This window comes from Pecten maximus, chromosome 1 (genome assembly GCF_902652985.1).
Source record: "Pecten maximus chromosome 1, xPecMax1.1, whole genome shotgun sequence".
Taxonomy (NCBI): Eukaryota; Metazoa; Mollusca; class Bivalvia; order Pectinida; family Pectinidae; genus Pecten; species Pecten maximus.
Window position 1 is genome coordinate 40,034,298 of NC_047015.1, and position 22,233 is coordinate 40,056,530.

General features: G+C 37.8%; 1 protein-coding gene across 5 annotated transcripts in view; it reads left to right on the plus strand.

The window, feature by feature from the left end:
* LOC117333604 (neuronal acetylcholine receptor subunit alpha-5-like) overlaps nucleotides 1–22,006 on the plus strand; it is a 74,294-nt gene extending 52,288 nt beyond the window's left edge. For 4 of the 5 annotated variants that reach the window (XM_033892985.1, XM_033893005.1, XM_033892992.1 and 1 more), the window contains 7 exons: nucleotides 10,685–10,878; nucleotides 12,901–13,010; nucleotides 13,518–13,975; nucleotides 16,379–16,465; nucleotides 17,667–17,782; nucleotides 17,969–18,376; nucleotides 18,955–22,006. In XM_033892985.1, the coding sequence (XP_033748876.1) occupies nucleotides 10,685–10,878; nucleotides 12,901–13,010; nucleotides 13,518–13,975; nucleotides 16,379–16,465; nucleotides 17,667–17,782; nucleotides 17,969–18,376; nucleotides 18,955–19,017 (1,436 nt within the window). In that variant the 3' untranslated portion in view covers nucleotides 19,018–22,006. Of the gene's footprint in view, nucleotides 1–4,102; nucleotides 4,467–10,684; nucleotides 10,879–12,900; nucleotides 13,011–13,517; nucleotides 13,976–16,378; nucleotides 16,466–17,666; nucleotides 17,783–17,968; nucleotides 18,377–18,954 lie in introns of those variants that run through there. The other variant, XM_033893014.1, reaches the window with a different exon arrangement.
* Nucleotides 22,007–22,233: the final 227 nt, after the last annotated feature.

A 22,233-nucleotide genomic window follows, 5' to 3' on the forward strand; every position in this document is an offset into this window, starting at 1 on the left:
GAAAGGGATTATTTTATATCGATGTTAACCTCACTGTGACCTTATCGATGTTACCTGGTACATTTTATACCAACACTTTGTTTATCAAGGCGGCATGGTGTTAAATTGGCGCGGTGCGATGTAGGGTTAATATCGCTTTATCTTCAAAATCACCAGATCATCCTTACAATTACTTTTGGTTTAGACAAGTAGCCATGTGATATCAGAAAGTTGTAATTGATAGACGAATACGCTTGTCCGGAATACACCACGTATTATATTGTATACAGCTAATGGACACTCGCACCTGCCTTAAAATGATTTTCTCCAAGCATAGTGTATGGCATTGAGTACACGTGTTTTTTGTTTATTTAAAGATATCTAACATCAATATTAGTACATATGAACTTCCCAGCGAGTTAGGTAGTATATTTTACATATGCCTGATCCTGAACAGCTTATGATCCCCCATCATCTTCCTTCGGAACGAAATCCCGACTCTCCCGTTCCCTGACAGTACCGGTAATTGCCCCCGGCGGAGGCCAACACCCTCTATAAACCTTATCTCCCTCTCTCACATAAATCGATTTGCAAATCTACACTGGCGTCCTGCAGCCACAGTAAATAAAGATTTAAATTGTGTAGCATTTTTCTGCAAATATTTTTCTTCTGTGTAATCCATTTATAAATCTTTCTTGCACATCAATCTAGTTTCGCTTTGATGGTAATTACACCTGCGTATCTCTGGCATTCTCCCCAGGTAAGAAAGGTCCTGATTCCAATCAGAGGGATAAGGAGTCTAATGTAAGCAGGATGTTTACGCGTACACAGTATCGGGAGAGGGTGAGCCTATATCTGATTATCCCGCCATCACAGTTGTTTCAGGCTCAGTAGGCGTTTTAAACATGAACTCCGGGTAGTAGTTATACAAGCGTCTTTCAAACCAAGACTTGTATAGTTTGCTGGCCGATCTTCAATCAATTAGATTCCCGTCTATTGGAATTTAATTGGAAACTGTGTGGTTGGTATAAGGCTGTAAGATCCTACTGGATTCTGATTTAATATTCTAAATGCTGAAGTTCCTTTTGATCAGATATTTTCCATAAAACAGTTTAAGTTATCCTACACCAATTTGTTGAAACAGATACAAGGGTAGCGGTTACGGAGAATATGCAGGTTGGCCTGGGATCGGCATCGCACTGCCGACATATGGTCCCCCTGACCAGTAAATTAAGTATACACATGTACTGTACCAGACCTCGACCCCACTCTAATCCTCACCCCCCTCCCCCAACTCCAATAGCTCTCTTCCGTTCCAACATTACCCCCACCCCCACCTCCCCCTATTCCAATACCCCTTCAATCTCTCGATTAGGAAAACACATACCAGAGTTCTATCCCAGAGTTAATAGTACTCCATACGAATGCGGACGTTTTCGTGTTAAAGTATGTAAGAAAGAAAATGCGCGTGCTTTGTCTGCCATTACTACAGGACAGTCTTCAGCCAAGCGATGTCGTTAAAGTGTGGTTTCACACTGAATCACAATGTACAGTACCATAAAACACTCCTCGTTAAACAGAAGGTTAAGGTGACCTCCATATTGTAATCTTTGTATTGTCGGTTAAGAGAAAAAAAAAGCCGAAAGTTTTAAAAATTAAAATTGAAATACACCGAATACAACAAAAGTTTGAATTCAATGTCGCCGGCCTGTAAGTGTTTGGTTATATATGTTAGCCTGCTAGAACGATGTGAGGAATATCACTTGCCAGATGTGTTATTCGTGTTCCTGGCAATTCCATAAACTAATGATTTAAAAACTTTTCCTGATAATACGTCGTACACGTATTCCATCATGATGCTGAAAGGAGGTCAAAAGTGGTTTATGGAACACGGTATGCAGTGTACTTCAGCAGTTATCATAATAATATGTGAATATTTACCATACAACTGCCGCCAACGTTAGGGCCATGATATAAGGCATTTCTACGAGAACCATAATTGTGATCAATGATATCGGTTTATAGGAACATGTCTAACGAATATTTGTACCCACTGATCGCCTTTTTCTGTACAAAGTGACAATATAAATATGACAAAATACATAAAAAGCCTACAAGACTTTGATTTGTAATGCATAGCGTGCTAGTCCGCCGTTTATGCTGCAATGATTTCCATGCTGAATATATCAAAATTCCAGATGAATAAGAAATCTTCTTTCAGCTATTAGTAATCTTTTTACCATTATTGGTTTGAGATATATGTTTATGTCAAATTCAAGCCATAATAAATAGTTCCAATCATTTCTTCCGCGAACAGATTGACGTATATTTGATTGCTATTACACATGGAATAATACAATCAAAAACGTATTTTATTCAATAATCGTGCTGTGTTATTCATCCGATGGCGAGAAGTTACCTTCGTAAGTGTTCGGCTGATTACTCAATCACAAAGGGATGTTAGCGGCGAACCCCGTGCGTCGCGAGATTGCCTGATGACCGTCCTCGTGGTGTCAGGGACGGAAATATGGTACAGACGCGTGTTTGTGTTCAGGAACGGGGCTATGGGGAGGTTCCGGTTTATGCAGACTTATCTTGACTGTGAGTTTAGGGAAGGGTTCAGATCTGGATAGGTTCGTCCCGACGGGAAATGCGGAGAATTTCCGGGTGATATACTTTTATCTGGACAGTGTACGGCAGCGCCCAGGCTTAATAGTTTTTTTCCGGGTTAGGGAGGTTAATGAAAGTCTGGGATAAAATGTAATCCAGGGTTGACAACATTTGTTTGTACCGGAAATGCATGCTTTAGTAGGTTTGTCAGGACCAGAAATGTTGATATAGTCTAGACTTGGATGGTATACGTTTTATGAACCAGGCATCAAAAAGGGGGGAAGCCCTGTATTTAATAAGTTTGGGCTTGTCTAGGTTGCCTGGATCAAGAGAAGTAAATCAAGGTTAAGGGTTGTCTGACGGAAGAATGGATAAAATCCGAGCTTATATAGACCTGTCTAGACTGAAGAATGGGTAAAATCCGGGCTTATATAGACTTGTCTGAACGGGAAGTATCAGTAAAGTCCGGGCTTATATAGACTTGTCTGAACAGGAAGTGTGGGTAAAGTCCGGGCTTATATAGACTTGTATGAACAGGAAGTATGGGTAAAGTTCGGGCTTATATAGACTTATCTGAACAGGAAGTGTGGGTAAAGTCCGGGCTTATATAGACTTGTATGAACAGGAAGTATGAGTAAAGTTCGGGCTTATATAGACTTGTCTGAACAGGAATTGTGGGTAAAGTCCGGGCTTATATAGACTTGTCTGAACAGGAAATGTGGGTAAAGTCCGGGCTTATATAGACTTGTCTGAACAGGAAGAATGGGTAAAATCCGAGCTTATATAGACTTGTCTGAACAGGAAGTGTGGGTAAAGTCCGGGCTTATATAGACTTGTCTGAACAGGAAGAATGGGTAAAGTCCGGGCTTATATAGACTTGTCTGAACAGGAAGTGTGGGTAAAGTCCGGGCTTATATAGACTTGTCTGAACAGGAAGTGTAGGTAAAGTTCGGGTTTATATTTACCTTTCTGAATGGGGACTGTGGGTAGAGTCCCGGTTTACATATCAGTTTGTCCGGATCTTGAGTGTGGGAGAAACCCAGGTTTATGATATGTTACTCCGGACTTAAATGATTTACTGCACCTGAAGTATGAGGAAACTACGGGCTTATAAAGCTTTGTTTCGAGAGGAACATGTATATATTATACTTAAAACAGCTGGGGCATATACATACATGCTTGACATGACTTGTAAGCATCTGAAATATAGGAAATCGCGCCATCATTACGCAATTTTCCTCCAATGATCGCATTTTTATTGGCAAAGCAGATAAATAAGTTATCAGGTCCTAGTATGTTAATTATAAAAAGGTTAGAAAGTAAAGCTCGGCTAGAATCACTGGAGTCTGTAATGACCCGCTGATCAAAGTGGCGAGTCGGTAAACTGAGCACTTAATAGTTACGTACCAATCCTATACTGGCCAGTCAGAACTTGCTTTACCAGACCTATGAGGACATTTAATATCGGATCGCCTTTATTTGACGGGTCGAACCGGGCCGTATACAGTTTAACGGAAGAGGAACAGGAACTTAAACTGTTAAGTTGTTATAATGCAACTGTAACGAAGTATGGATGCTGGTTATCTGAAGAGTCAGATGTCCTGTGTTATTGGTGGGATTAATCACGAGTTTTCGTGGCTCGCTGGCAGCTACCTGATGAACGCGAGGAGGGGTGAGAGTGAATTATTCATAGTGTTCGGCTGAGAGTTAAAGTGATCTTACGTTCTCCCCTGTCCTTCTCCACAGCACGCGACAAAAGGAACATGTCTATGGAATTAGTCTCCCGCTGAGATGTGCAGGTCGCACGTGCATGTAGTGTTGAGTTATGTATCGACAGCTCGTCTCGGCATTTCTTATGATAGCCATAGTTCTGTTTGGTGAGTAATAACACGTGTATCATCTATATCTCGTAATAATGTATCAGGAAATTTTGACATCAACGTTTTGTCATAGATATATAGGAATTCCCCTCACATTACCGGTCTTCAGATTATAATCAATCTTTAAAGCAAATTATTTTGGTACCTTATTGAGAAAAAAAAAGATAATTAAAAAAGATAGTCTTAAAACAGTTTTATAGTCGCTTTAACTTGTGAGATTTAGGTGATTTTCACAGCTACATATATTTTCTATCATGTTTTCATTTCCAATATCTACCCAATATCAAATTAAGTATATAAACAGTATTGGTTTTAAAAAAGGTAATTTTCTTATAAATCGCTTTCTGCATAATAACGTATGTACCATAATATACATATGAAGCTTAGACAAATTATTGGTTTTTGAAATATTGAAATATTACACGTTTTCAAAGAAGATAGGATCAGTAATTATATATGTATATATACATACTCAAAAGTTAAAAGGATATGATCATATTGGACGTGAGGTAACGGTGTATATAACGATGCTTATACAGCTCCGAGATAGACAGGGTGCTTTTGATTGATTTCGTGTATTAACAATGTTCTGACAGATTTATATACAGTACAAGGTACATTTGGTGTGGCACGTGAATTTCACGCGCATTGATATACATATAGATATAGATATGATATACATTGTACCAGCTGTGAAGTTCCAGTGCCGCATAATTATGTTTACAGAATATGTCACGTATTCCGTACTGCGGTGTGGATGTTTGCGTTGTCACATTTGTATTTACAGCAGAGCACGTGTAAGCACGTAGCACGTGCTCAGAGTTGGCATCTTATTGATATTTGATTTTGATAATGTGTAGAAATATGAATACATGATTACGCGTTGCAACGATCTAGATATTTGCATTCTTTATTCTATAAAGGAGCTATTGGAAATCTCTATAATAACACATCCCAGGTGGCCTGGGTTTTACTGAACAGTCTAAACGGCATGCACAGCATAGCAGTGCTTTATGGCCCAATCACGATCACTTTTCGTATAATGTAAAACATGGGAGAAATGTTTTAGGACTAGAGACGACTGCAATCAATGATATTATGAAAAGTCATTGATTAAGCGAAATTATCCCGGGAGATGGATTTCTGCGCGCTCTTTCTCAGTCCTCTAGAGAGAATTAGGAAGACGCCGTGTTCGGTTAAGACAAATTCGTAAAATAACTATTAAAATGTCAAAATTAGATATCGAACGGAGTTTTACACGGGTTTGTTAACTGCACCCCGTTCATTTGCACTGATGTCGGGCGCCCCGTGCACCGATGGGAAAAGATAACTCAGATTTTGTGTGATAAACGTTCCTGGTCAGTCACGCTAACCATCGGCACATGTCTGTCTAGGAGAATAATCCCGATAGCGGGGTGATAAGTAATTTTAAGTTTTGATATTGCTCCTTTATGTCCACGAATGATGATACATTGGTGATCAGCCCATGGTTCTGTCCCGACCATCAATAGACTTGCTTCCTCGGTACAATCACCGTCAATAGTAATACCACAGACGTTGGCACCCAGCACATACAAACAGGACTGCCGGAGTCGACGTGATATAAGTACATTGTGTAGTGTCATTCTAATCTAAAATTAAATATATCGGGATACATTAGGTCGAACGATGTATTCTATAACCATATAATGGCCCTAATTTAATTGGCCTATTGGAAGACATAGCCGTGGTTTATACTAACACGGGGCGTCATTGTATTTCACTGTTATCGTTTTTTTAATCTAGCACTGAAAGTAGTTTGAAGTGTCCTTGACATTTTAATAGTTATATTTGACAGTGTTTGTATTTAGAATGACGTGTTATAGGTAAAATAATTTGGATATATTCTTTGTGTATTCCGGATCATTTGTACGATATCTGTTCACGTGACTATTGCCGGTAATTGCATCATTTGAATATGAAGGATCGTTTGAATATTTGATCTTGTCTAAAGCTATCTTTGACGTCTGATAGATATAACACGTGTAGGGAGAAATTCTGAAAGAAAAGCATGGTGTGTCTGAAAACAGTTAGACCATAGTGCTACTATCCTCAGACTCGCCACTATAGCCTGTTATATCTAATAATGTTTACTCGATTTTAGAAATAATTGATAAAACATTTCGGAACGAAGGCAGAGCCATTTATTTTTTCAACCATTTTGTTGCTAGATTTTGTAAGCTTCTCTAATTTGTTTTAAAGTTCTTTCTGCGTTGATAAGTGGTACATTCATGTCTATACCGTCGGCGTACCGTCTGAAGTCAAACGCGGGCCTCAGTTTCCCTTTATTCAACTGTAATAACCGTTGAATTCCAAAGCTTTATGTTCCACGATCTATGCTTTATGAATGTATGTATACTATTTTAGCATTTAAAAAAAAAAAGAAACAAAGCACCCTTTTGTGAGATATTTCATACATTGCTACGATTGTGCAACTGGCATTGTCAGTCGACCCAACCCTTATTGTATCGTCGGCCCCCCACGGAGTCTTCTCTTTTTCATTCTGCTACTTTTAACCCATGGGAGCACTGTCTTGTTCATATCTTTTCGACTTTGCTTTGACACAGTTTCTGCGTTTGCTAGTGCGACAGGACACGGTAAGACGCAAGGCTTGAGCAGTGATATTTTGTACTATTCCGGATGTTTCCATAATCTAGTTTGGTGGTGAGATTTAAATAAAATTAATTTTCTTAAATGTAGGGATCAGGTATTACGTCCAGTTTGAATAGTTCTACAGTATGAAAATTAACACAAGGGGTTCTTGCACAGTTTAGAAATATTTCATTTTTTTTATTTTCTTTGGTAGAGCATACAGGTATATTAATTGTGATCTGAGGTCATTGGTGTGTATTTGCCATCTTGCCAAACAGTTAAGAGCATAAACAAAAACGTTTCTGGTTGGCCAGATTATTTGAAAAAAAATCACCGGAACCAATCAGATAACTTGACTTTGGTTATGGACAATACACGAATCCGACCCTTTATACCCTGGCAGGATCGATATAGGAGGAATGTCAGGTACCGATGATGGCTATATAGTAAGGCTTTGTTATTAGGGAGAAAACATGTGCACTTTCATTTTAAATATCAATTTTATGTATGCTGTATGATTCGGAAATCGCACATGTCATCTTAGTCATTATTGTACATTACATTTCTATGTAGACATATATTTATTTACAAACTGTTTATATAAACATACATGTCTATTTATTTTATTTGTTTGAATTCTGATTCGTTGTTTATATCATACATACACCATTTGTTAAAGTGTGTATAGTGACGTGTGTCATAGTAGAGTAGTCTGTATACATATATTTCGATGTTTTTTTTTCTTTAAGGATAACTTGAATATAGTTCTATGTTTTAGCGAAACGATTTATAATGAGACTCCATGGTTTTTTTATACACTTTGTAGCTCCATCACATAAAATATATTAAAGTTAATCCTGATTATTCAATCTACTCTATACAATCCCCGAGTAAATCTACTTTTAATGCCGAACTCCTTTCTCTTAGAAATCATAACGCCGCTGCATTAGCCAATCAAAAGCGACCTTACAGAAGGCGACGTCATTTTTTATGTTCTGAGCTGATTACGTAAGCCAATGAAAATATTTGTTACAAGCATGATTAAATTATTTATAGATGATGTAAGTATAATATAACAGTATCATTTCTAAGGTTTGGAACATTTAGCCTATTTTGTTGAGCTAAAAAAAACAAGCCAAATAAAATAAAAGTAGAAAAACGATAGAATAAAAAAGACAAAAAACCATATGCATAATTGTGAGACATTATCGATAGAAGTCTTTGATAGGTTGGAGGTAAACAGAGAGAGGATTAATTATAAAAACGAGACGGTGAAAATACTCGGTAAGAAGGCATAGGATCGAAATCCAGGTTCTTTTAAATCGACATATGTTTGCTATATCACTATGCGCGAAATAAAACAATTCTTTAGGGACACAGATCTTTTTCTGCTGCCTTCCAAAATGGTGTAATTTCTCCCCAGTAAATTATAATTGGATGGAGGTGTAGCATCACTGGTTTTGGGATTGGGCGTCACTGTACGCGGCAAACAACTGTTGAGTTTACAATAACAGTCCTTGCTGTACAATTACCACAGTGTGTCAATCACGTGACTAAATGTCTAAGGAGATATTAACAGGAGAAAACAAAGTGAAGGAAATAAAATAAATGACTGCAGATCCAGCTTTTGACGCACCATGTAGAGACACAGCGATGGTTTGTACTCTGGCATGTGATGCGTTAAACCAAGTATAGATAACGTCACAATGACAGAACAATCGGAATGCCCAATCGTTATATTTCTATAAAGGTTACATTGTGTGTCCAGTCAGCCTGTCTAATCAAGATTTTAACTTAACATCTATTTCATCAAATTTTAAGCGATATCTTATATAATTATGTAAGATATATTATAGATAAATCTTATATCTATATTATATATCATAAGATACCGTATCTTATATGATATCCTTTATAGATTATGAGATATCTTATACATTATTGTTTATTAGATAAGACAGCTTATATATCATAGAAGATATCTTAAATACGATATAAAATATCTTATATATCTTATAATATATCTTACATAGCATCTCCTTCAATTCCTATATAATATATCTGGTTTAGTGTATGGCATTTCTTAAATAATATGTAAGATATATTTAAATTATTACATAATGCGTTTGATTTTCTTTAACTTTACGCATAAGCTATATTTTGAACTATTGCACAGCTAAACTGAATATTGTACGGTCATGTGCGAACACCGCGTGACGTTTCGGAATTTAGTCCTGCTCTTTCAAGCGTCTAAACAACTCAGACGTCAACAGTACTGAGCCCCGTTCGATTTGCACTCTTCTGATTCTAGAAGATATCTTCCGGTCACTCGATTTGAAGCTCTTCTGCTTCTGGAAGATCTTCTACTCTTCCGTCTCAAAGCTGGAAGATTTATCTTCCAAGATGGCGGCGACCATGTTTTAAGTGTGCGAGTGATGAGTTTCACTAGAGAAGGATTTATAACACATACATGCACATGTTTGTGTCATCGTGTTTGAGAAAACTTAAAAACTTGCTTATTTTTGTTTTATTCTTCCGGTTTACTCGATTTACATATAACGGAATACGATCTTCTTAGAAGGCTTCTCTTCTTAGAAGAGTGCAAATCGAACGGGGCTCAGCCAAACGACAGTTAATGCGACTTCAATGCCTACTACAGGAAAGTCGAGATTTCTGTGCTTCTGAGTGTATTTTAGAGATTATGCAATAGAACAAGTTTATCATTGGTGTCTGAGCAATGGTCCAGAATATTTGACCCTCGGTACTGGGAATCGACCGATGTTCTATTTGCACGAGGCCTAACTATTGCACAAACACCTATGATATATTTGTATAATACACAATTTAAATGAGATATCTTATATCCTTTATAATAGATATCTTATTTACACTGTATATATATATTGAAAAACAGGACCGACATTGCTGCTTGAATAAAAGCTAAGCTGGCTTGCCAGAGGAACTGGTACTTTTTATCGTCTAGTTTGTCATTTCATAGGTCATTTGTTGATCGTCTGATCGATGACACAATATGCGCGTACTGTATCGCGAGATGGCCAAAATAACCTCCATTCATTTGAGAACTCTTTTAGGGGAAAATCTTATGAATGGGAATTCCGAGTAGAATGGACTACCATTAGAACATAAGCATAAATCTGTGTAAAAGGTGTTACATTTTGTATCTCCAGATATTGTTTATTCGAAAAATTCTATCACGATATTTACAGGATGTACTGTAATTATAATCAATTATCTGTACTATTGACAATTACGATTGGTTAATATCGTCGTACGTCGTATTAACATGATGAGGTCATTAAAACCGAAATGTAAGGTTAAAACTCAATTGATGATTTAGGAAGAATATGTGTTAATCACTTAGTCACATGTATGTCACATGACTCACAAATCATCAAATATTTATAAATTTGAAAGTATAACACATTTACCTAACACATTTTTGGTGACAATGATATCAACGATTTCGGGATGATAAATGATTTGCAATAAACTATGCATTAAATATGATGATGTGGATGAGTTGTCATATTCTATAAAGTAACCTACTCGTCTGTATGTTACAGATGTGGCCGATTTGTCGCCAGAAAAGCGCCTGATAAAAACCCTGTTAGCAGATTATGAGGAGCGCGGGAAAATGGGTCGCCCTGTGGAGCATTTTAACGACACCCTCCTGGTCAACTACGGCCTCAGTCTCATACAGATACTGGACCTAGACGAGCGAAACCAAGTCCTCAGTACCAACGTGTGGGCAACCTACGTAAGTTCTATCACATTAGTCGCCTCCGTACTAGATGTTGTTTTAGGTAATTTGAATAGTTAAAGAATACATAAATAAATAAATAAATTGTATTTGTTCTTAATTAAAATTAAAGATACATATAGTGCTAGTCGTCTCCGTATAGGATATTCTACAGAAGTTGAATTAAATATTCTAATAAAACATGTAGAGATTAATCTTCAGATGGAGATACACAAACTAATGTACGTGTAATAATAACGTACTCCATCAAAATAAAATAAATATGTCGTATCAGGCGAAATAGCTTCCAGACAGTAAAATAATTTGCTAGCTTGTGATTGTAATTTAAGCGTGTACCCTTTACCCAGGCAGTCTGGATACTTTGGATAGAAGCGTATATATGATGTCAAAATGTCGGAGAAATCATTGTGGAAACTGCGTTAACCTGCAGAGCACAGGGCGTTGACACAAACTCCTAGCTCACAATCCATACACATGTATACTTACATGAATTATGTCGATTCCCTGTGTCGGCTAATCAATCCACAGAATCGGCGATAACATATTTTGTCAATTGGCTCAAAGAAATTAAAATTAATGCATCGCCTACAAAGACCTACTATGATTGATCGAAAACAAAAAAGGCTGTTGTATATTTTATACAATAACAAAAGTCCACTTCTTTTGCGATATTACCATCCTTCAAATGTGTGAGCTTCTAGTTACATAATTTTAAATAAGTAAATGATCGACTGCATCCCTTTTTATTCATTTTTTTCGTCATCAATAACATGTTTTCATTTGTGGATAATAATTAGATATATCTACGACGTGAGCGTCAGTTTTTGGTGACATCCAGTGTGTACGCTGTCGGCGTTTTAGCATTGTTAATTTGTTTGGCCGAAACACGGAATTCGCGGGTTTAAATGATTTGCAATCCACTGTGTTATACAGACAACTATATATGTCTACGTCGCTGTCTTTTATAATAAACATGTTTTTTTGTATTCATCCATGCCACGATGTTGATGGGGAATGCAGAGATGCTTTCCGTACATCCAAATAATTGTTCCGTCTTAGCTTAGGTTTAAAGTCAACGACGCAGTTTAGGCTGCTCTGAAGAATTCATTTGTAGATGCTTAATTTGTTTTCACGCTTCATTGGCATTATTGCGTGTAAACAGAGTCGCCATGTTTGGTAAACTTCATTCATTACATTTTCGGACTCAGTACTGTGAAACTTTGTTTAGATAGCTTCGTTTTCATTAGACGACTGTAAAACTGTATTAGACTCAACGTTCAGATATTGCGAAATACATGCGCTAACGTTCTGTATCAATAATTAATGTTCTTTATAAAGGCGGATGCATCATTGACGCCCCCTACCACACTTAAGCGCATTTATCGTTTAGGTACAAATACTCGGTTAATGTAAACATTTCCGCGCGGTCGATTAATCTATGTACAGCAATTTAATGTTACGAGTGTGCTACTAAAAGTGAAGGGAAAACGTACTGCCGACATATACCAATACAAATAATAATATCTTCACAGATGACGGGACAGACATCCAATGATATGCTTCGCTGAAGCAGAGTGACTGTCCGCATGATCTGTTCATGCAATGCACTTTACATTCCCCGTGAATGTCTGCAATCAATGAGCACCCCCACTGCCCTCCCTCCAGATACTATCACATAATTTATAGAATTATTTTGTTTTCAATTAGCAAAACATGGAAGCAGTTTTTGCTGCGTTTTTTTTTTTTTTTTTGTGTAAATTTGATTTTACTGCGAGGTCTGATTAAGAACATTTGACAATTCCTCGATAAATCAGAAATTCTCTGAATTGGTGTTATCAGATCAACAATTACGAGGCGTCGTATTTCACAGTCACCGCTCACGGACGTGTCAACATTGAATCCTAACGATGCATTAGTGCGAGGTAAACCCTTTTAGAGTATTTCCCCGACCATTATAGATTTGTCGATAAGGTCAGTATATGGCATGAGAAAGCTCATCACACGTGTGTTCTTTTACAGACTTGGCGGGACATCTACATGCAATGGGACCCCGAGAAATACAGTAACATCACCAAGATTCGCGTGCCGAGCGGCAGCATCTGGCAGCCCGATATAAAACTGTACAATTAGTGAGTAAAACCTCGTGTAGCCATCATAATCGTGGGTTTAAATCGTCATCACTCAGTCTTAAAACTAAGATATCCATACCGTAGTAGCAGTGATATGGGAAAACTGGGCATGGAAAGGCGAACTCAATAATGCTACCAGGATTAGACCTGGGTTATCGCCCCACCCAATGGAAACTGTTAAATGATTGAGGTCCCAGCCTTTCAACAATGTATACAGCTCTAACTGAAGACAGCAGTGCAATTTAATTGCTGAAATTGCATAGACGCAGACACAAGACCCCATGTGTTAGAGCAGTTCACAATTAAAGGGAGTTTGCTTTTCTTAAAACAAACTTCTAAAGAATTTTAATTTATACTTTCCTGTTCAGCATTGAAATATATGTTTGTTGTATTTATATTTTAAGATTGATGCCAAGTATAAACCTATTAAGATCAACTCAGGCTATCAGGCTATATTTGAAAATGAGCTAAATATTTACAGTAAAAGACTTATCATCCTTGTTTCAGTGCGGACGAACGGAGGGAGGAGAAGCGAGATGCCTTATTCGTGGTGGAATCAGACGGGTCTGTGCTCTGGATCCCACAGGCCATTTTCAAAAGCTCGTGTGCAATTGACATAATGCATTTCCCGTTCGACGTTCAGATATGCAAGATGAAGTTTGGTTCCTGGACATATGATGGCAGTAAGATAGACCTTTCCTTTGTATACACAACAGAATCAGGCTTTGACATGACTGACTACGTCAAAAGCAACGAGTGGGACATCAAAACGTCCTACTCTAAAAAGAACGTTATCCGATATGCGTGTTGTCCGGAACCGTTCGTCGACCTGACTTTCATGCTTGAGATACGCCGGAAACCAGCCTTCTACAACTATATACTGATACTTCCGTGCATTCTCCTTTCCTCTCTAACATTGGTGCTCTTCTGGCTTCCTCCAGAGTCCCCGGCCAAAATGCAGTTGGGTAAGTTGGGCGAGATCGTGTGACAGGTGAGACTAATAGTATAAGGTTAGGCAAGGGCATCTCAACTCGAAGGAGGTTCTGAAGTTGACAAGCATGAGGTTTGTCGAGTGTGTTCTTACCCTGTTTGTCCTCAGATGTATCCTATATTAACATTTCATCATTACAAAGCAGTGTTGACATGCCGTGATTAAATTGCTGGCTTGACAACATTTCATTGTTTTGAAAAAAGGATTCCCCATCTTACATTCGATACACGACAGAGTAAAATAAGATACATAAGATACATCGTATGGTAGAAAGTACATCTCTTAGAGCTTATCTGGTGCATATTCCACAGAGAAGAGTAACCGCGCTCCATCAATTATTCAGTGGACCAATCGTCAAATTTTGAAAAGAGTGAGATGTTATATAGTGGGCGTTTCTTAGCCACGTGACATATGAATGGTGTCTATATTAGATATAATGAGTACAGGTGGAGACAGAAACCACATGACTTGCCCCTCTGTGGTTAGTCATGTTATAAAGCTGTCGCCGACCATGGCTCGTAATCACATAACATGTTGTTGAGACAGTCATCTCAATCAATTTACCACTTTTGGTGATATTATTAGTTTTTATTCAGGTACTTGCGATCGACAATAATCAGTAGAAGTGTCCCCAATGTCCACATTTTCTCGTAACCCTGTCGTCTGGTTGAGAGTTTATCATCAGGTCTCGCCCTCCCACGGCCTGAGCGAGATTGCATCGAATTTAAGCAACACTCGAGTCATCAGTTGCTGTACCGCGAACGGGAAGGTCACACGCAAACTCGAATTGATGATTTTAAAAGAAACATATGACATTTATTAAGCACAGGTTAACCAATAGTTTCTTGGATAGTCTATTTGTACTTTACAAATTATCTGTACATATCTGGGAAGTGTACATTCACGATAGTAATCCATCACTGCTACAGTCTGTAAAATGTCTTTAACGTCGACAGCTAAAGAGCTGTGAAAATAATAGCTAGATACATAGACATTTTGTATCAAAGCAATTACAATTCCGGACACTGCCTTCGTAAACAAACGTAGTCGAGGGTTAAAACGGAAATTGTAACACCGGCTGGTGCACGGAAGCTGGTGTTTGTCCGATTCTTTTACTTCTCTCAAACACGAGTGTTTCTTAACCGCTGCCAGCACTACATCTAGACAAGAGTTCAGTAGGCTTTACGTAATGTTATTAGAAGGGTCTTATTAGATAATTTAGTTTAGTATTGAGCCCGGATATATTACTCAGCAGACTGTATCAAGAATGCATTTCGCTGTTGTAATATAGCACGAAAGCGAGACTTGGAAGCGATTTTACCACCATGAGTTGCCGGCACCATTTGGGCTCTTGCCCTCTCTATTTCAAATCCATCGTTTCGTGACTTGACTTCATAACTTGATTCTCCTATTCGATCCATTAATTAGCCAATTACAAGTAAGTCTTCAGTAATTCTTCACTGAATGTGTAATACGGAATTGTTTATAACGTCTTACCAGTCGACAACATTCTATGATATAAATGAAACAGTATTTTAATAAACTTTCGGGAAAAGTAATCATCTGGAATTGACTTGAACCGGTATTTGTGTATGTGGGTACTGGTGATTTTCGCGACAGCTGCTGTCACGTTAATTCAATAACATAGACTGTTAGAGAACTGAAGCGGTCGTCATCACCGATAATTTGTTTCTCTGTGACAAGCGTCAAATTGAAAGAGAAGGTCGCCTCTTCTTAAAGGATTTAATGATGGAATGACGACTCATCGTGCAAAGGAAACATTGGGGTCGGTGAACGGTTCTAGAATGACATACAAACTACTGGTGGCAGGGGGAAGGAATGCGGCCGGACAAAGTGTACATATGCAAATACTGTTCTGTAGAAAAGATCAATCGTCGGTTCGAGGCCAAAAGATCATGTGCGGATCAAAATCTTTGTCGGTAGAATGTAAAATTAGTTCTACAAAAAAAGGTTGTCAAGAAAAAGCATCGTATATGGGAATATATACGAAATCTATATAGATCTACTGACTCTCAATTGAAAAAAAAACGTGCAAAGAAAACGTCAAGAACAAAATGTAGATTTAAAAAGCAACCGTTAAAAACAATGATTAAGACCATGTGTTTCGGAAGGGTAACCTTCATGTGTGTCATACACGACACCCGCTAGATTAATCTCTGTCAAATCCAGGTTGTGTCTTCTTGTCAAAGCTAGAATCAGACAATGGCAACAGAAAAGTTAAGATATAGATAAATAAAAATTGGAACAAAACGAGTCGTAAGGCCTTTTTTTTCGTTTTTTTGTTTGTTTGTTTGTTTGTTTGTTTGTTTTTTATTGGTGTACAAAGACCATTATAACACAATTTCTCTTTTCATAGGTATGAACATATTTGTGGCGTTCTTCGTGTTGCTGTTACTATTGGCGGAGTCGACGCCCCCGGCCGCCTCCTCCATCCCTCTCATTGGTGAGTAAATGTATTACAACTTCAGAAACTATCAGTAATATTACCTAAAATATTCAGTGATCATGAGTACATATTTCACGGTTGTCCCATTTCGACCTCGTTCACGAGTATTACATGTTTTGAGACCTTGACTTATTAACAATAGTCAGTAAACAGTGTGTATATATTTCGCGCTATTTATTGACAACGAACATAGCGTAATTAAATCTCTTCAGCGAATATAACAAACTATTCAGCGATTTAGTTGTAAGCTGCCTCTGTTGATCACACTTTAGGTAAACATGGAACAAAATAGATGTGCAGATATGATCACCGTAGAGTGTTACCGGGTAATGTGTCTTGCTGGGTGTTTCTGGCAGTATGCTTCAGTGAGGTAGCACTATAAATCGGCAAGCAATTCGTACTATCACAAGGAGACTTAACACGAATATACTGCAGCCTTCCAAAACCATCATACACACTCACAACACGCATGCATGTCGCATGCACGGGGGTCGTCCTTAAATGACCTTAGCTGTTGATACACTGTAGAACGTTAAACAATAATTAAGAAAATCAAACAAATAGTATTGACATTGATAATATATGCCTTGTTATTGATGAGAAGTGAATCGATGAATCTGAAAATCGAATGTGACATGGTCATCAGTAAAAAACGTAGATATTTTGATAAGCTATAAATCAAATCTCGTATGTAAAATAAAACTCGTCGGCTAATGTGTGTAAATATTGCTCGCACGAGTATGCCAATCTAGATTTTAATTAGATTGGCCAATATAATGTAGGAAAACCTTGCAAGCAAACTCGACAATGATGGAGTCTATGAACAGTCACCCCATGAGCGTATTAATCTCCGTTTCAACTTTTATTTCATTTTTGCCTATGTTCTGTCTTTCACGAAAAATGTGTTGAATATTTTTTATGTTCTTAGTTCGTTCCGGGGAAAGCGCTCCTAACGGATGTGTGAATGCGTTCTTTCAGTTTGGAATTAATTACCTTGTATGTCAGAAAGAGAAAAGTAAACTGTTACATTTTTTTCAGGAATGTATGCTCAAATTCGATGAAACAAATTCTTAGGATATCGTAAAAGGATTTTTCTTAAGTTGCTGAACCAAATAAAAATGAGCAGCTAGTCCGTAAATTTTAATGTTTTCTGAAATAAAAGTTTTCTGAACATGTATTTTAATTTGTTAACGTACAGGTGCTTACTACTGCTTGAACATGGTTTTGATCACTCTGTCCACCTTCCTCTCCGTCATCGTAGTGAACCTCTACTTCCGGGGCTCGCGTACGGAGGTCCCTCGAATTGTTAAAAAGGTGAGTATCGCAATGCATTATGGATCTTAAGCATGGTTAAAAGAACACTCTGATATGAAGCCAAGAGTCACATACTTCGTTAATAAGATTATATTTTGTGATCAGCTTTATCGTAGTTGATTAATATGTTTCGGGTGCGATGTCTGGTATATTTTGACAAAGGTTAATCACGTCTTTGTATTTCAGGTGTTTGTGGATATCTTAGCGTGTTTAATGTGTATGAAAGATCAAATTCGCGAAAACCCCAAATTGAAAAATCAGGGACAAGTGATCACAAAAGACAAGAACTGCAAATATGACAAAGTTGGTTACTTTGAGATGCAAACAGAAGAGAGTTGGAAATGCCTTTCAAATGGTACGTCTGGTTTGAACAATGACCCTGAATCGCAACCACAGACGGCGCTACAAAGCACTATCAATGGTCTAGAGTCGGACGTGCGCGAAATCAAGATCCATCTGCGGCAGCTATATGAACGGACGGTACAGCGGGAGTTAAAGGAGAAGACAGCCAAGGAATGGAGGGTCGTCGCTCTCGTCCTCGACAGACTCTTCTTCTTCGTCTACCTAACGGCCATTGTTGTGTCAATCATAACGGTATTTCAAAATGTCCTTTTCCACTCACTTTCCTAGCGTGTCGCTCACAGTCAGACACTCAGACTTTAATCTTGATTCTGCACGGTACTAACATGTTGTCTTTAGTCCCTAATAATGTCGCATTTGACATAATCTAGGGGAAGGAGCACTGCATGCATTTTGTAAACTTACGCTCGCCTGATGTACACTGATTTCCGGTCGGTCTTCCTGGCACGGAGATGTGAATGACATTTAGACCACGCTTGTGGGACATGTTAGAACCATAGGACAGAATTTACACAGCGATGCGCATGCTGGTGATATTATAATGGTAGAATAAACGGTTTGTATGGGTTTAGAACTAACGATGTAGGCTTCTTGGTAGAAAGAAAAATTATAGGCAATGCTAGTTATAGAGTTCCTCAGTTGGATGAAAAATCTACCACAACAGCCCGGACTAACACTAGAACCAGATATTGCACGGTACCTGTTTTGGATGGTGAAAGGTACCCTTTTTTTCTTTCTCTTTTTTGCACTACTAACTCGGCATGCATTTTGTTGAATTAACAACTTTGATTTTGTTTCAAACTATTTCGCAGACAATGTATAACATCCAAAGCGGAGGGACGAACCATATCCGGAGTGTACACGATATAAACTGACTGGATGAGGACTTGGTGGAGGGTATAGTGCGTGCGCTGTATTGGTGAAGGGAATATGCATGTAGCTTTGGTGTTGAGAACTTATTTTCAGTCTTGTTTCTTGGGATAAAAATATGACTTATGAACGGTGGCCTACTTTAAACGGCCAACATGTGCCGATGCCTTTTTATTCCAACTACTGAACACAACGCCCAGGGCATATGGCCAACGACCAACCAGGAGAGAGGATGTCGTCGCTAGTCTTGGGATATATCGGATACGAGGACCATATCCTTCTAAATAAGGATGCCAAGAGCGATGTGAAATTGATGAATAGTGTAACACGTCAGAAGTCTGATGAAACTTGCTCTGGATATAAACCAATGAATGAATATTTTGACAGAACAAACTTTCTGAGTTCATTTTCTGTCCATTTGGAATGATACGATGAAGCGGACTGATATACACATACACTGCTGATTGCAAATTATACTCAAAAATGTAATCAGCTGACAAGCTTCATAGCAAAGGACATCTTTTTTCAATTACAACATTTCAAATCTTCGTAACGTTCTCGATCGTAATCGGTCATTCGAGTAGGCTAATGTCGTTTATCTGTGGCACTTTCAGAGTTGCTGAGAGATTGTGCATTTTCAAAAAGTGTTCATGTTTTTCGCTACACGTGTTGATGCTGGAATTGTTGTTAATGGGAACGCCTGTTCGTGATAAAATGACGTCATAGACTCGAGGGAGGACGGAAGAGACACGATGACGCGGCTCCCCAGTAACTGTGTGGAGTACAGGCTATTTTAATGTTCTCGGCTAGAGCAGCACTGGCATAGTTTTAAGATCTTGTTTCGGTGTTTTGGTATGGGAATGTCAATCATCATCAAGGTCATGTATTTCCATTAATGTACAACTTATAATTCCAATACACGTATTTACATAATTGAATCGTAATATGAAACATTAATCTGATCCTTTTTGGTATTGATTCATTTTAGCAAGACTCGGCAAAACCAATTTTAGGCCGGGTATTAATATCTGGATTTGCGTCGTATGGAACGTGTTATATGCATGGTGAAAACTCGTTTTGGCGTAGCTGAGAGAACATTAACAGCGCCCCCTAGAGAAACTGTGTATATTACTTTGCAATCTGGAGAAATATTTTAGTGTACATTATAACTGTATGTATTCATCCATCCGTCGACTCATCTACATTATATGTATGATAATTTAAGGTGGAAAGTCCCAGCGCTGTGCGTTGAATCTCCAAACAATGACGAATTCCTTTCTGTTTGCCATTTTCCAGACGTTGCGCTACAATTCCATACAAAAAATTAATAATTTGATTTCTCAAACAGATATATCCATGGTAACGGGAATTCGCTTCTTTTGATCTTTTGTTAGTAAAGCACGTATCTTATCATTTGAATACCGTTTGTGATATTATGTATAGATTAACTGTTTTTTTGTTTTTTTTTTAAATTGTAACTTTTTAAAATTTTCGCAAACAAAAACTTTTCACTACGCATTTAAAGGAAATAAATGTGAAATAATTTCAAATAAGTGTCGGAGTGGAACAGCGGTGGGATTCCCTACCTTATACTTCTCGAATATTATTGAACATTATAAGACATTTGATATATTCATTATGGAACCGATAATATGATGATGCTCCAAACATCGTAGCCCGTCCAAAGTTCATAGCCAACTGATTTTATTTTATGTGTCTCATCCTTATACAAATTCACTGGTCAGGACATGCATAGTTGTGTTTTCCTTCTAATATAGAACTAACACCAGATTCCCTATGTCGTATGTGAGGAATGCATACGTAGATTAGAGAGACAATGCCACTGCATGGTATACTAGCAGACCATTAACAGTCACATATACACATACAACACGTTTTTATTTTCTTGGACACACGATAGAAATCAGGGTTATTCAACTTATACAAAATGAATGTAGCCATAGTGAGCCATTACTCGATGTATTTTACTACTGATTTGGAAATGCTGTGTAAATATGGTACATGTTACGTGTCATGACAAACGTACAATCTATATTTACTAGATATCCGTCAAAAGAATTAATAATTAAGACGTGGATTGTAAGATGCATGTAGCAGCACCATTTGTACATAATGTTGACAGATATATATATAACCTTCTTTCCTCGAGAAAACTACCAGACACGTGACTAGGTAACTGTCATCTTACATAATCCCGTGTACGTAATGTTGACAGATATAACATTCTTTCCTCGAAAAAACCAGACACGTGACTAGGTAACTGTCATGTTACATAATCACGCGTACATAATGTTGACATATATAACCTTTTCCCCGAGACAAAAAACGGACACGTGACTAAGTAAAATGTAAAGTTATTTGATCACGTTAAAATGAAGTTGGTAGGGTTATCCTTTCACACGAGAAAAACCAGGACACTTTTCTATACCACATTCAGCATGATGTACATGTGATAGATGCATAAATGTCAACACTGCGTGCATAGATAACCGAAACGTAATATGTACATGTAATAAAGTTTTTTTAGCAAGATTACGTACAATTAACTGGCTATCAGTCAACACGATGGACACGAGACGTGTAAGCTACGTGTGTCTGTCACTGTGTCATCTGACTGGTATCTAACTCATGGTCTCAGTGTCCAAGCTTGTCTATATGTGGTCTCCACCACCGACACCACCACACACACACACACAACCACCTACACACACCCTTACTTACGGAAGCCCTTTTAACAATAAACCTCTTCTACTACTATGTTATGTCCATGTACATAGTAAGTGTCGATGTTGTTCTTATGCTATTTGTTTGTACATGGTAATATTGTAATATATTTATATTGCAAACAGATGCTTCCTGATAGATATATATGTTTGTAACGTATCTTCACAGAGATATGTGACTTTCAGTTCATTTGACTGTCTACATGGATGTGCATGTTTTGTTGACTATACACTGTAGCATGTGCGTTAACAAGTAAAATTCCCTTTAGTTAATCTAATACTAAATTACCAAAGACAAGTTCTCTGTTGTAATCAGTTGTTAATTACTGGTTCTCCTTCCTAAATTAGTTATACCCCAAAAACCATGTAGACGCTAATTATTTTATTACGTCATAAGGCAGAATAAATTTAAGGGAGATAACTCATCAGTTTCATAATCAATACGCTACTTTGATATTAATTTGGGCTAAACCTCAA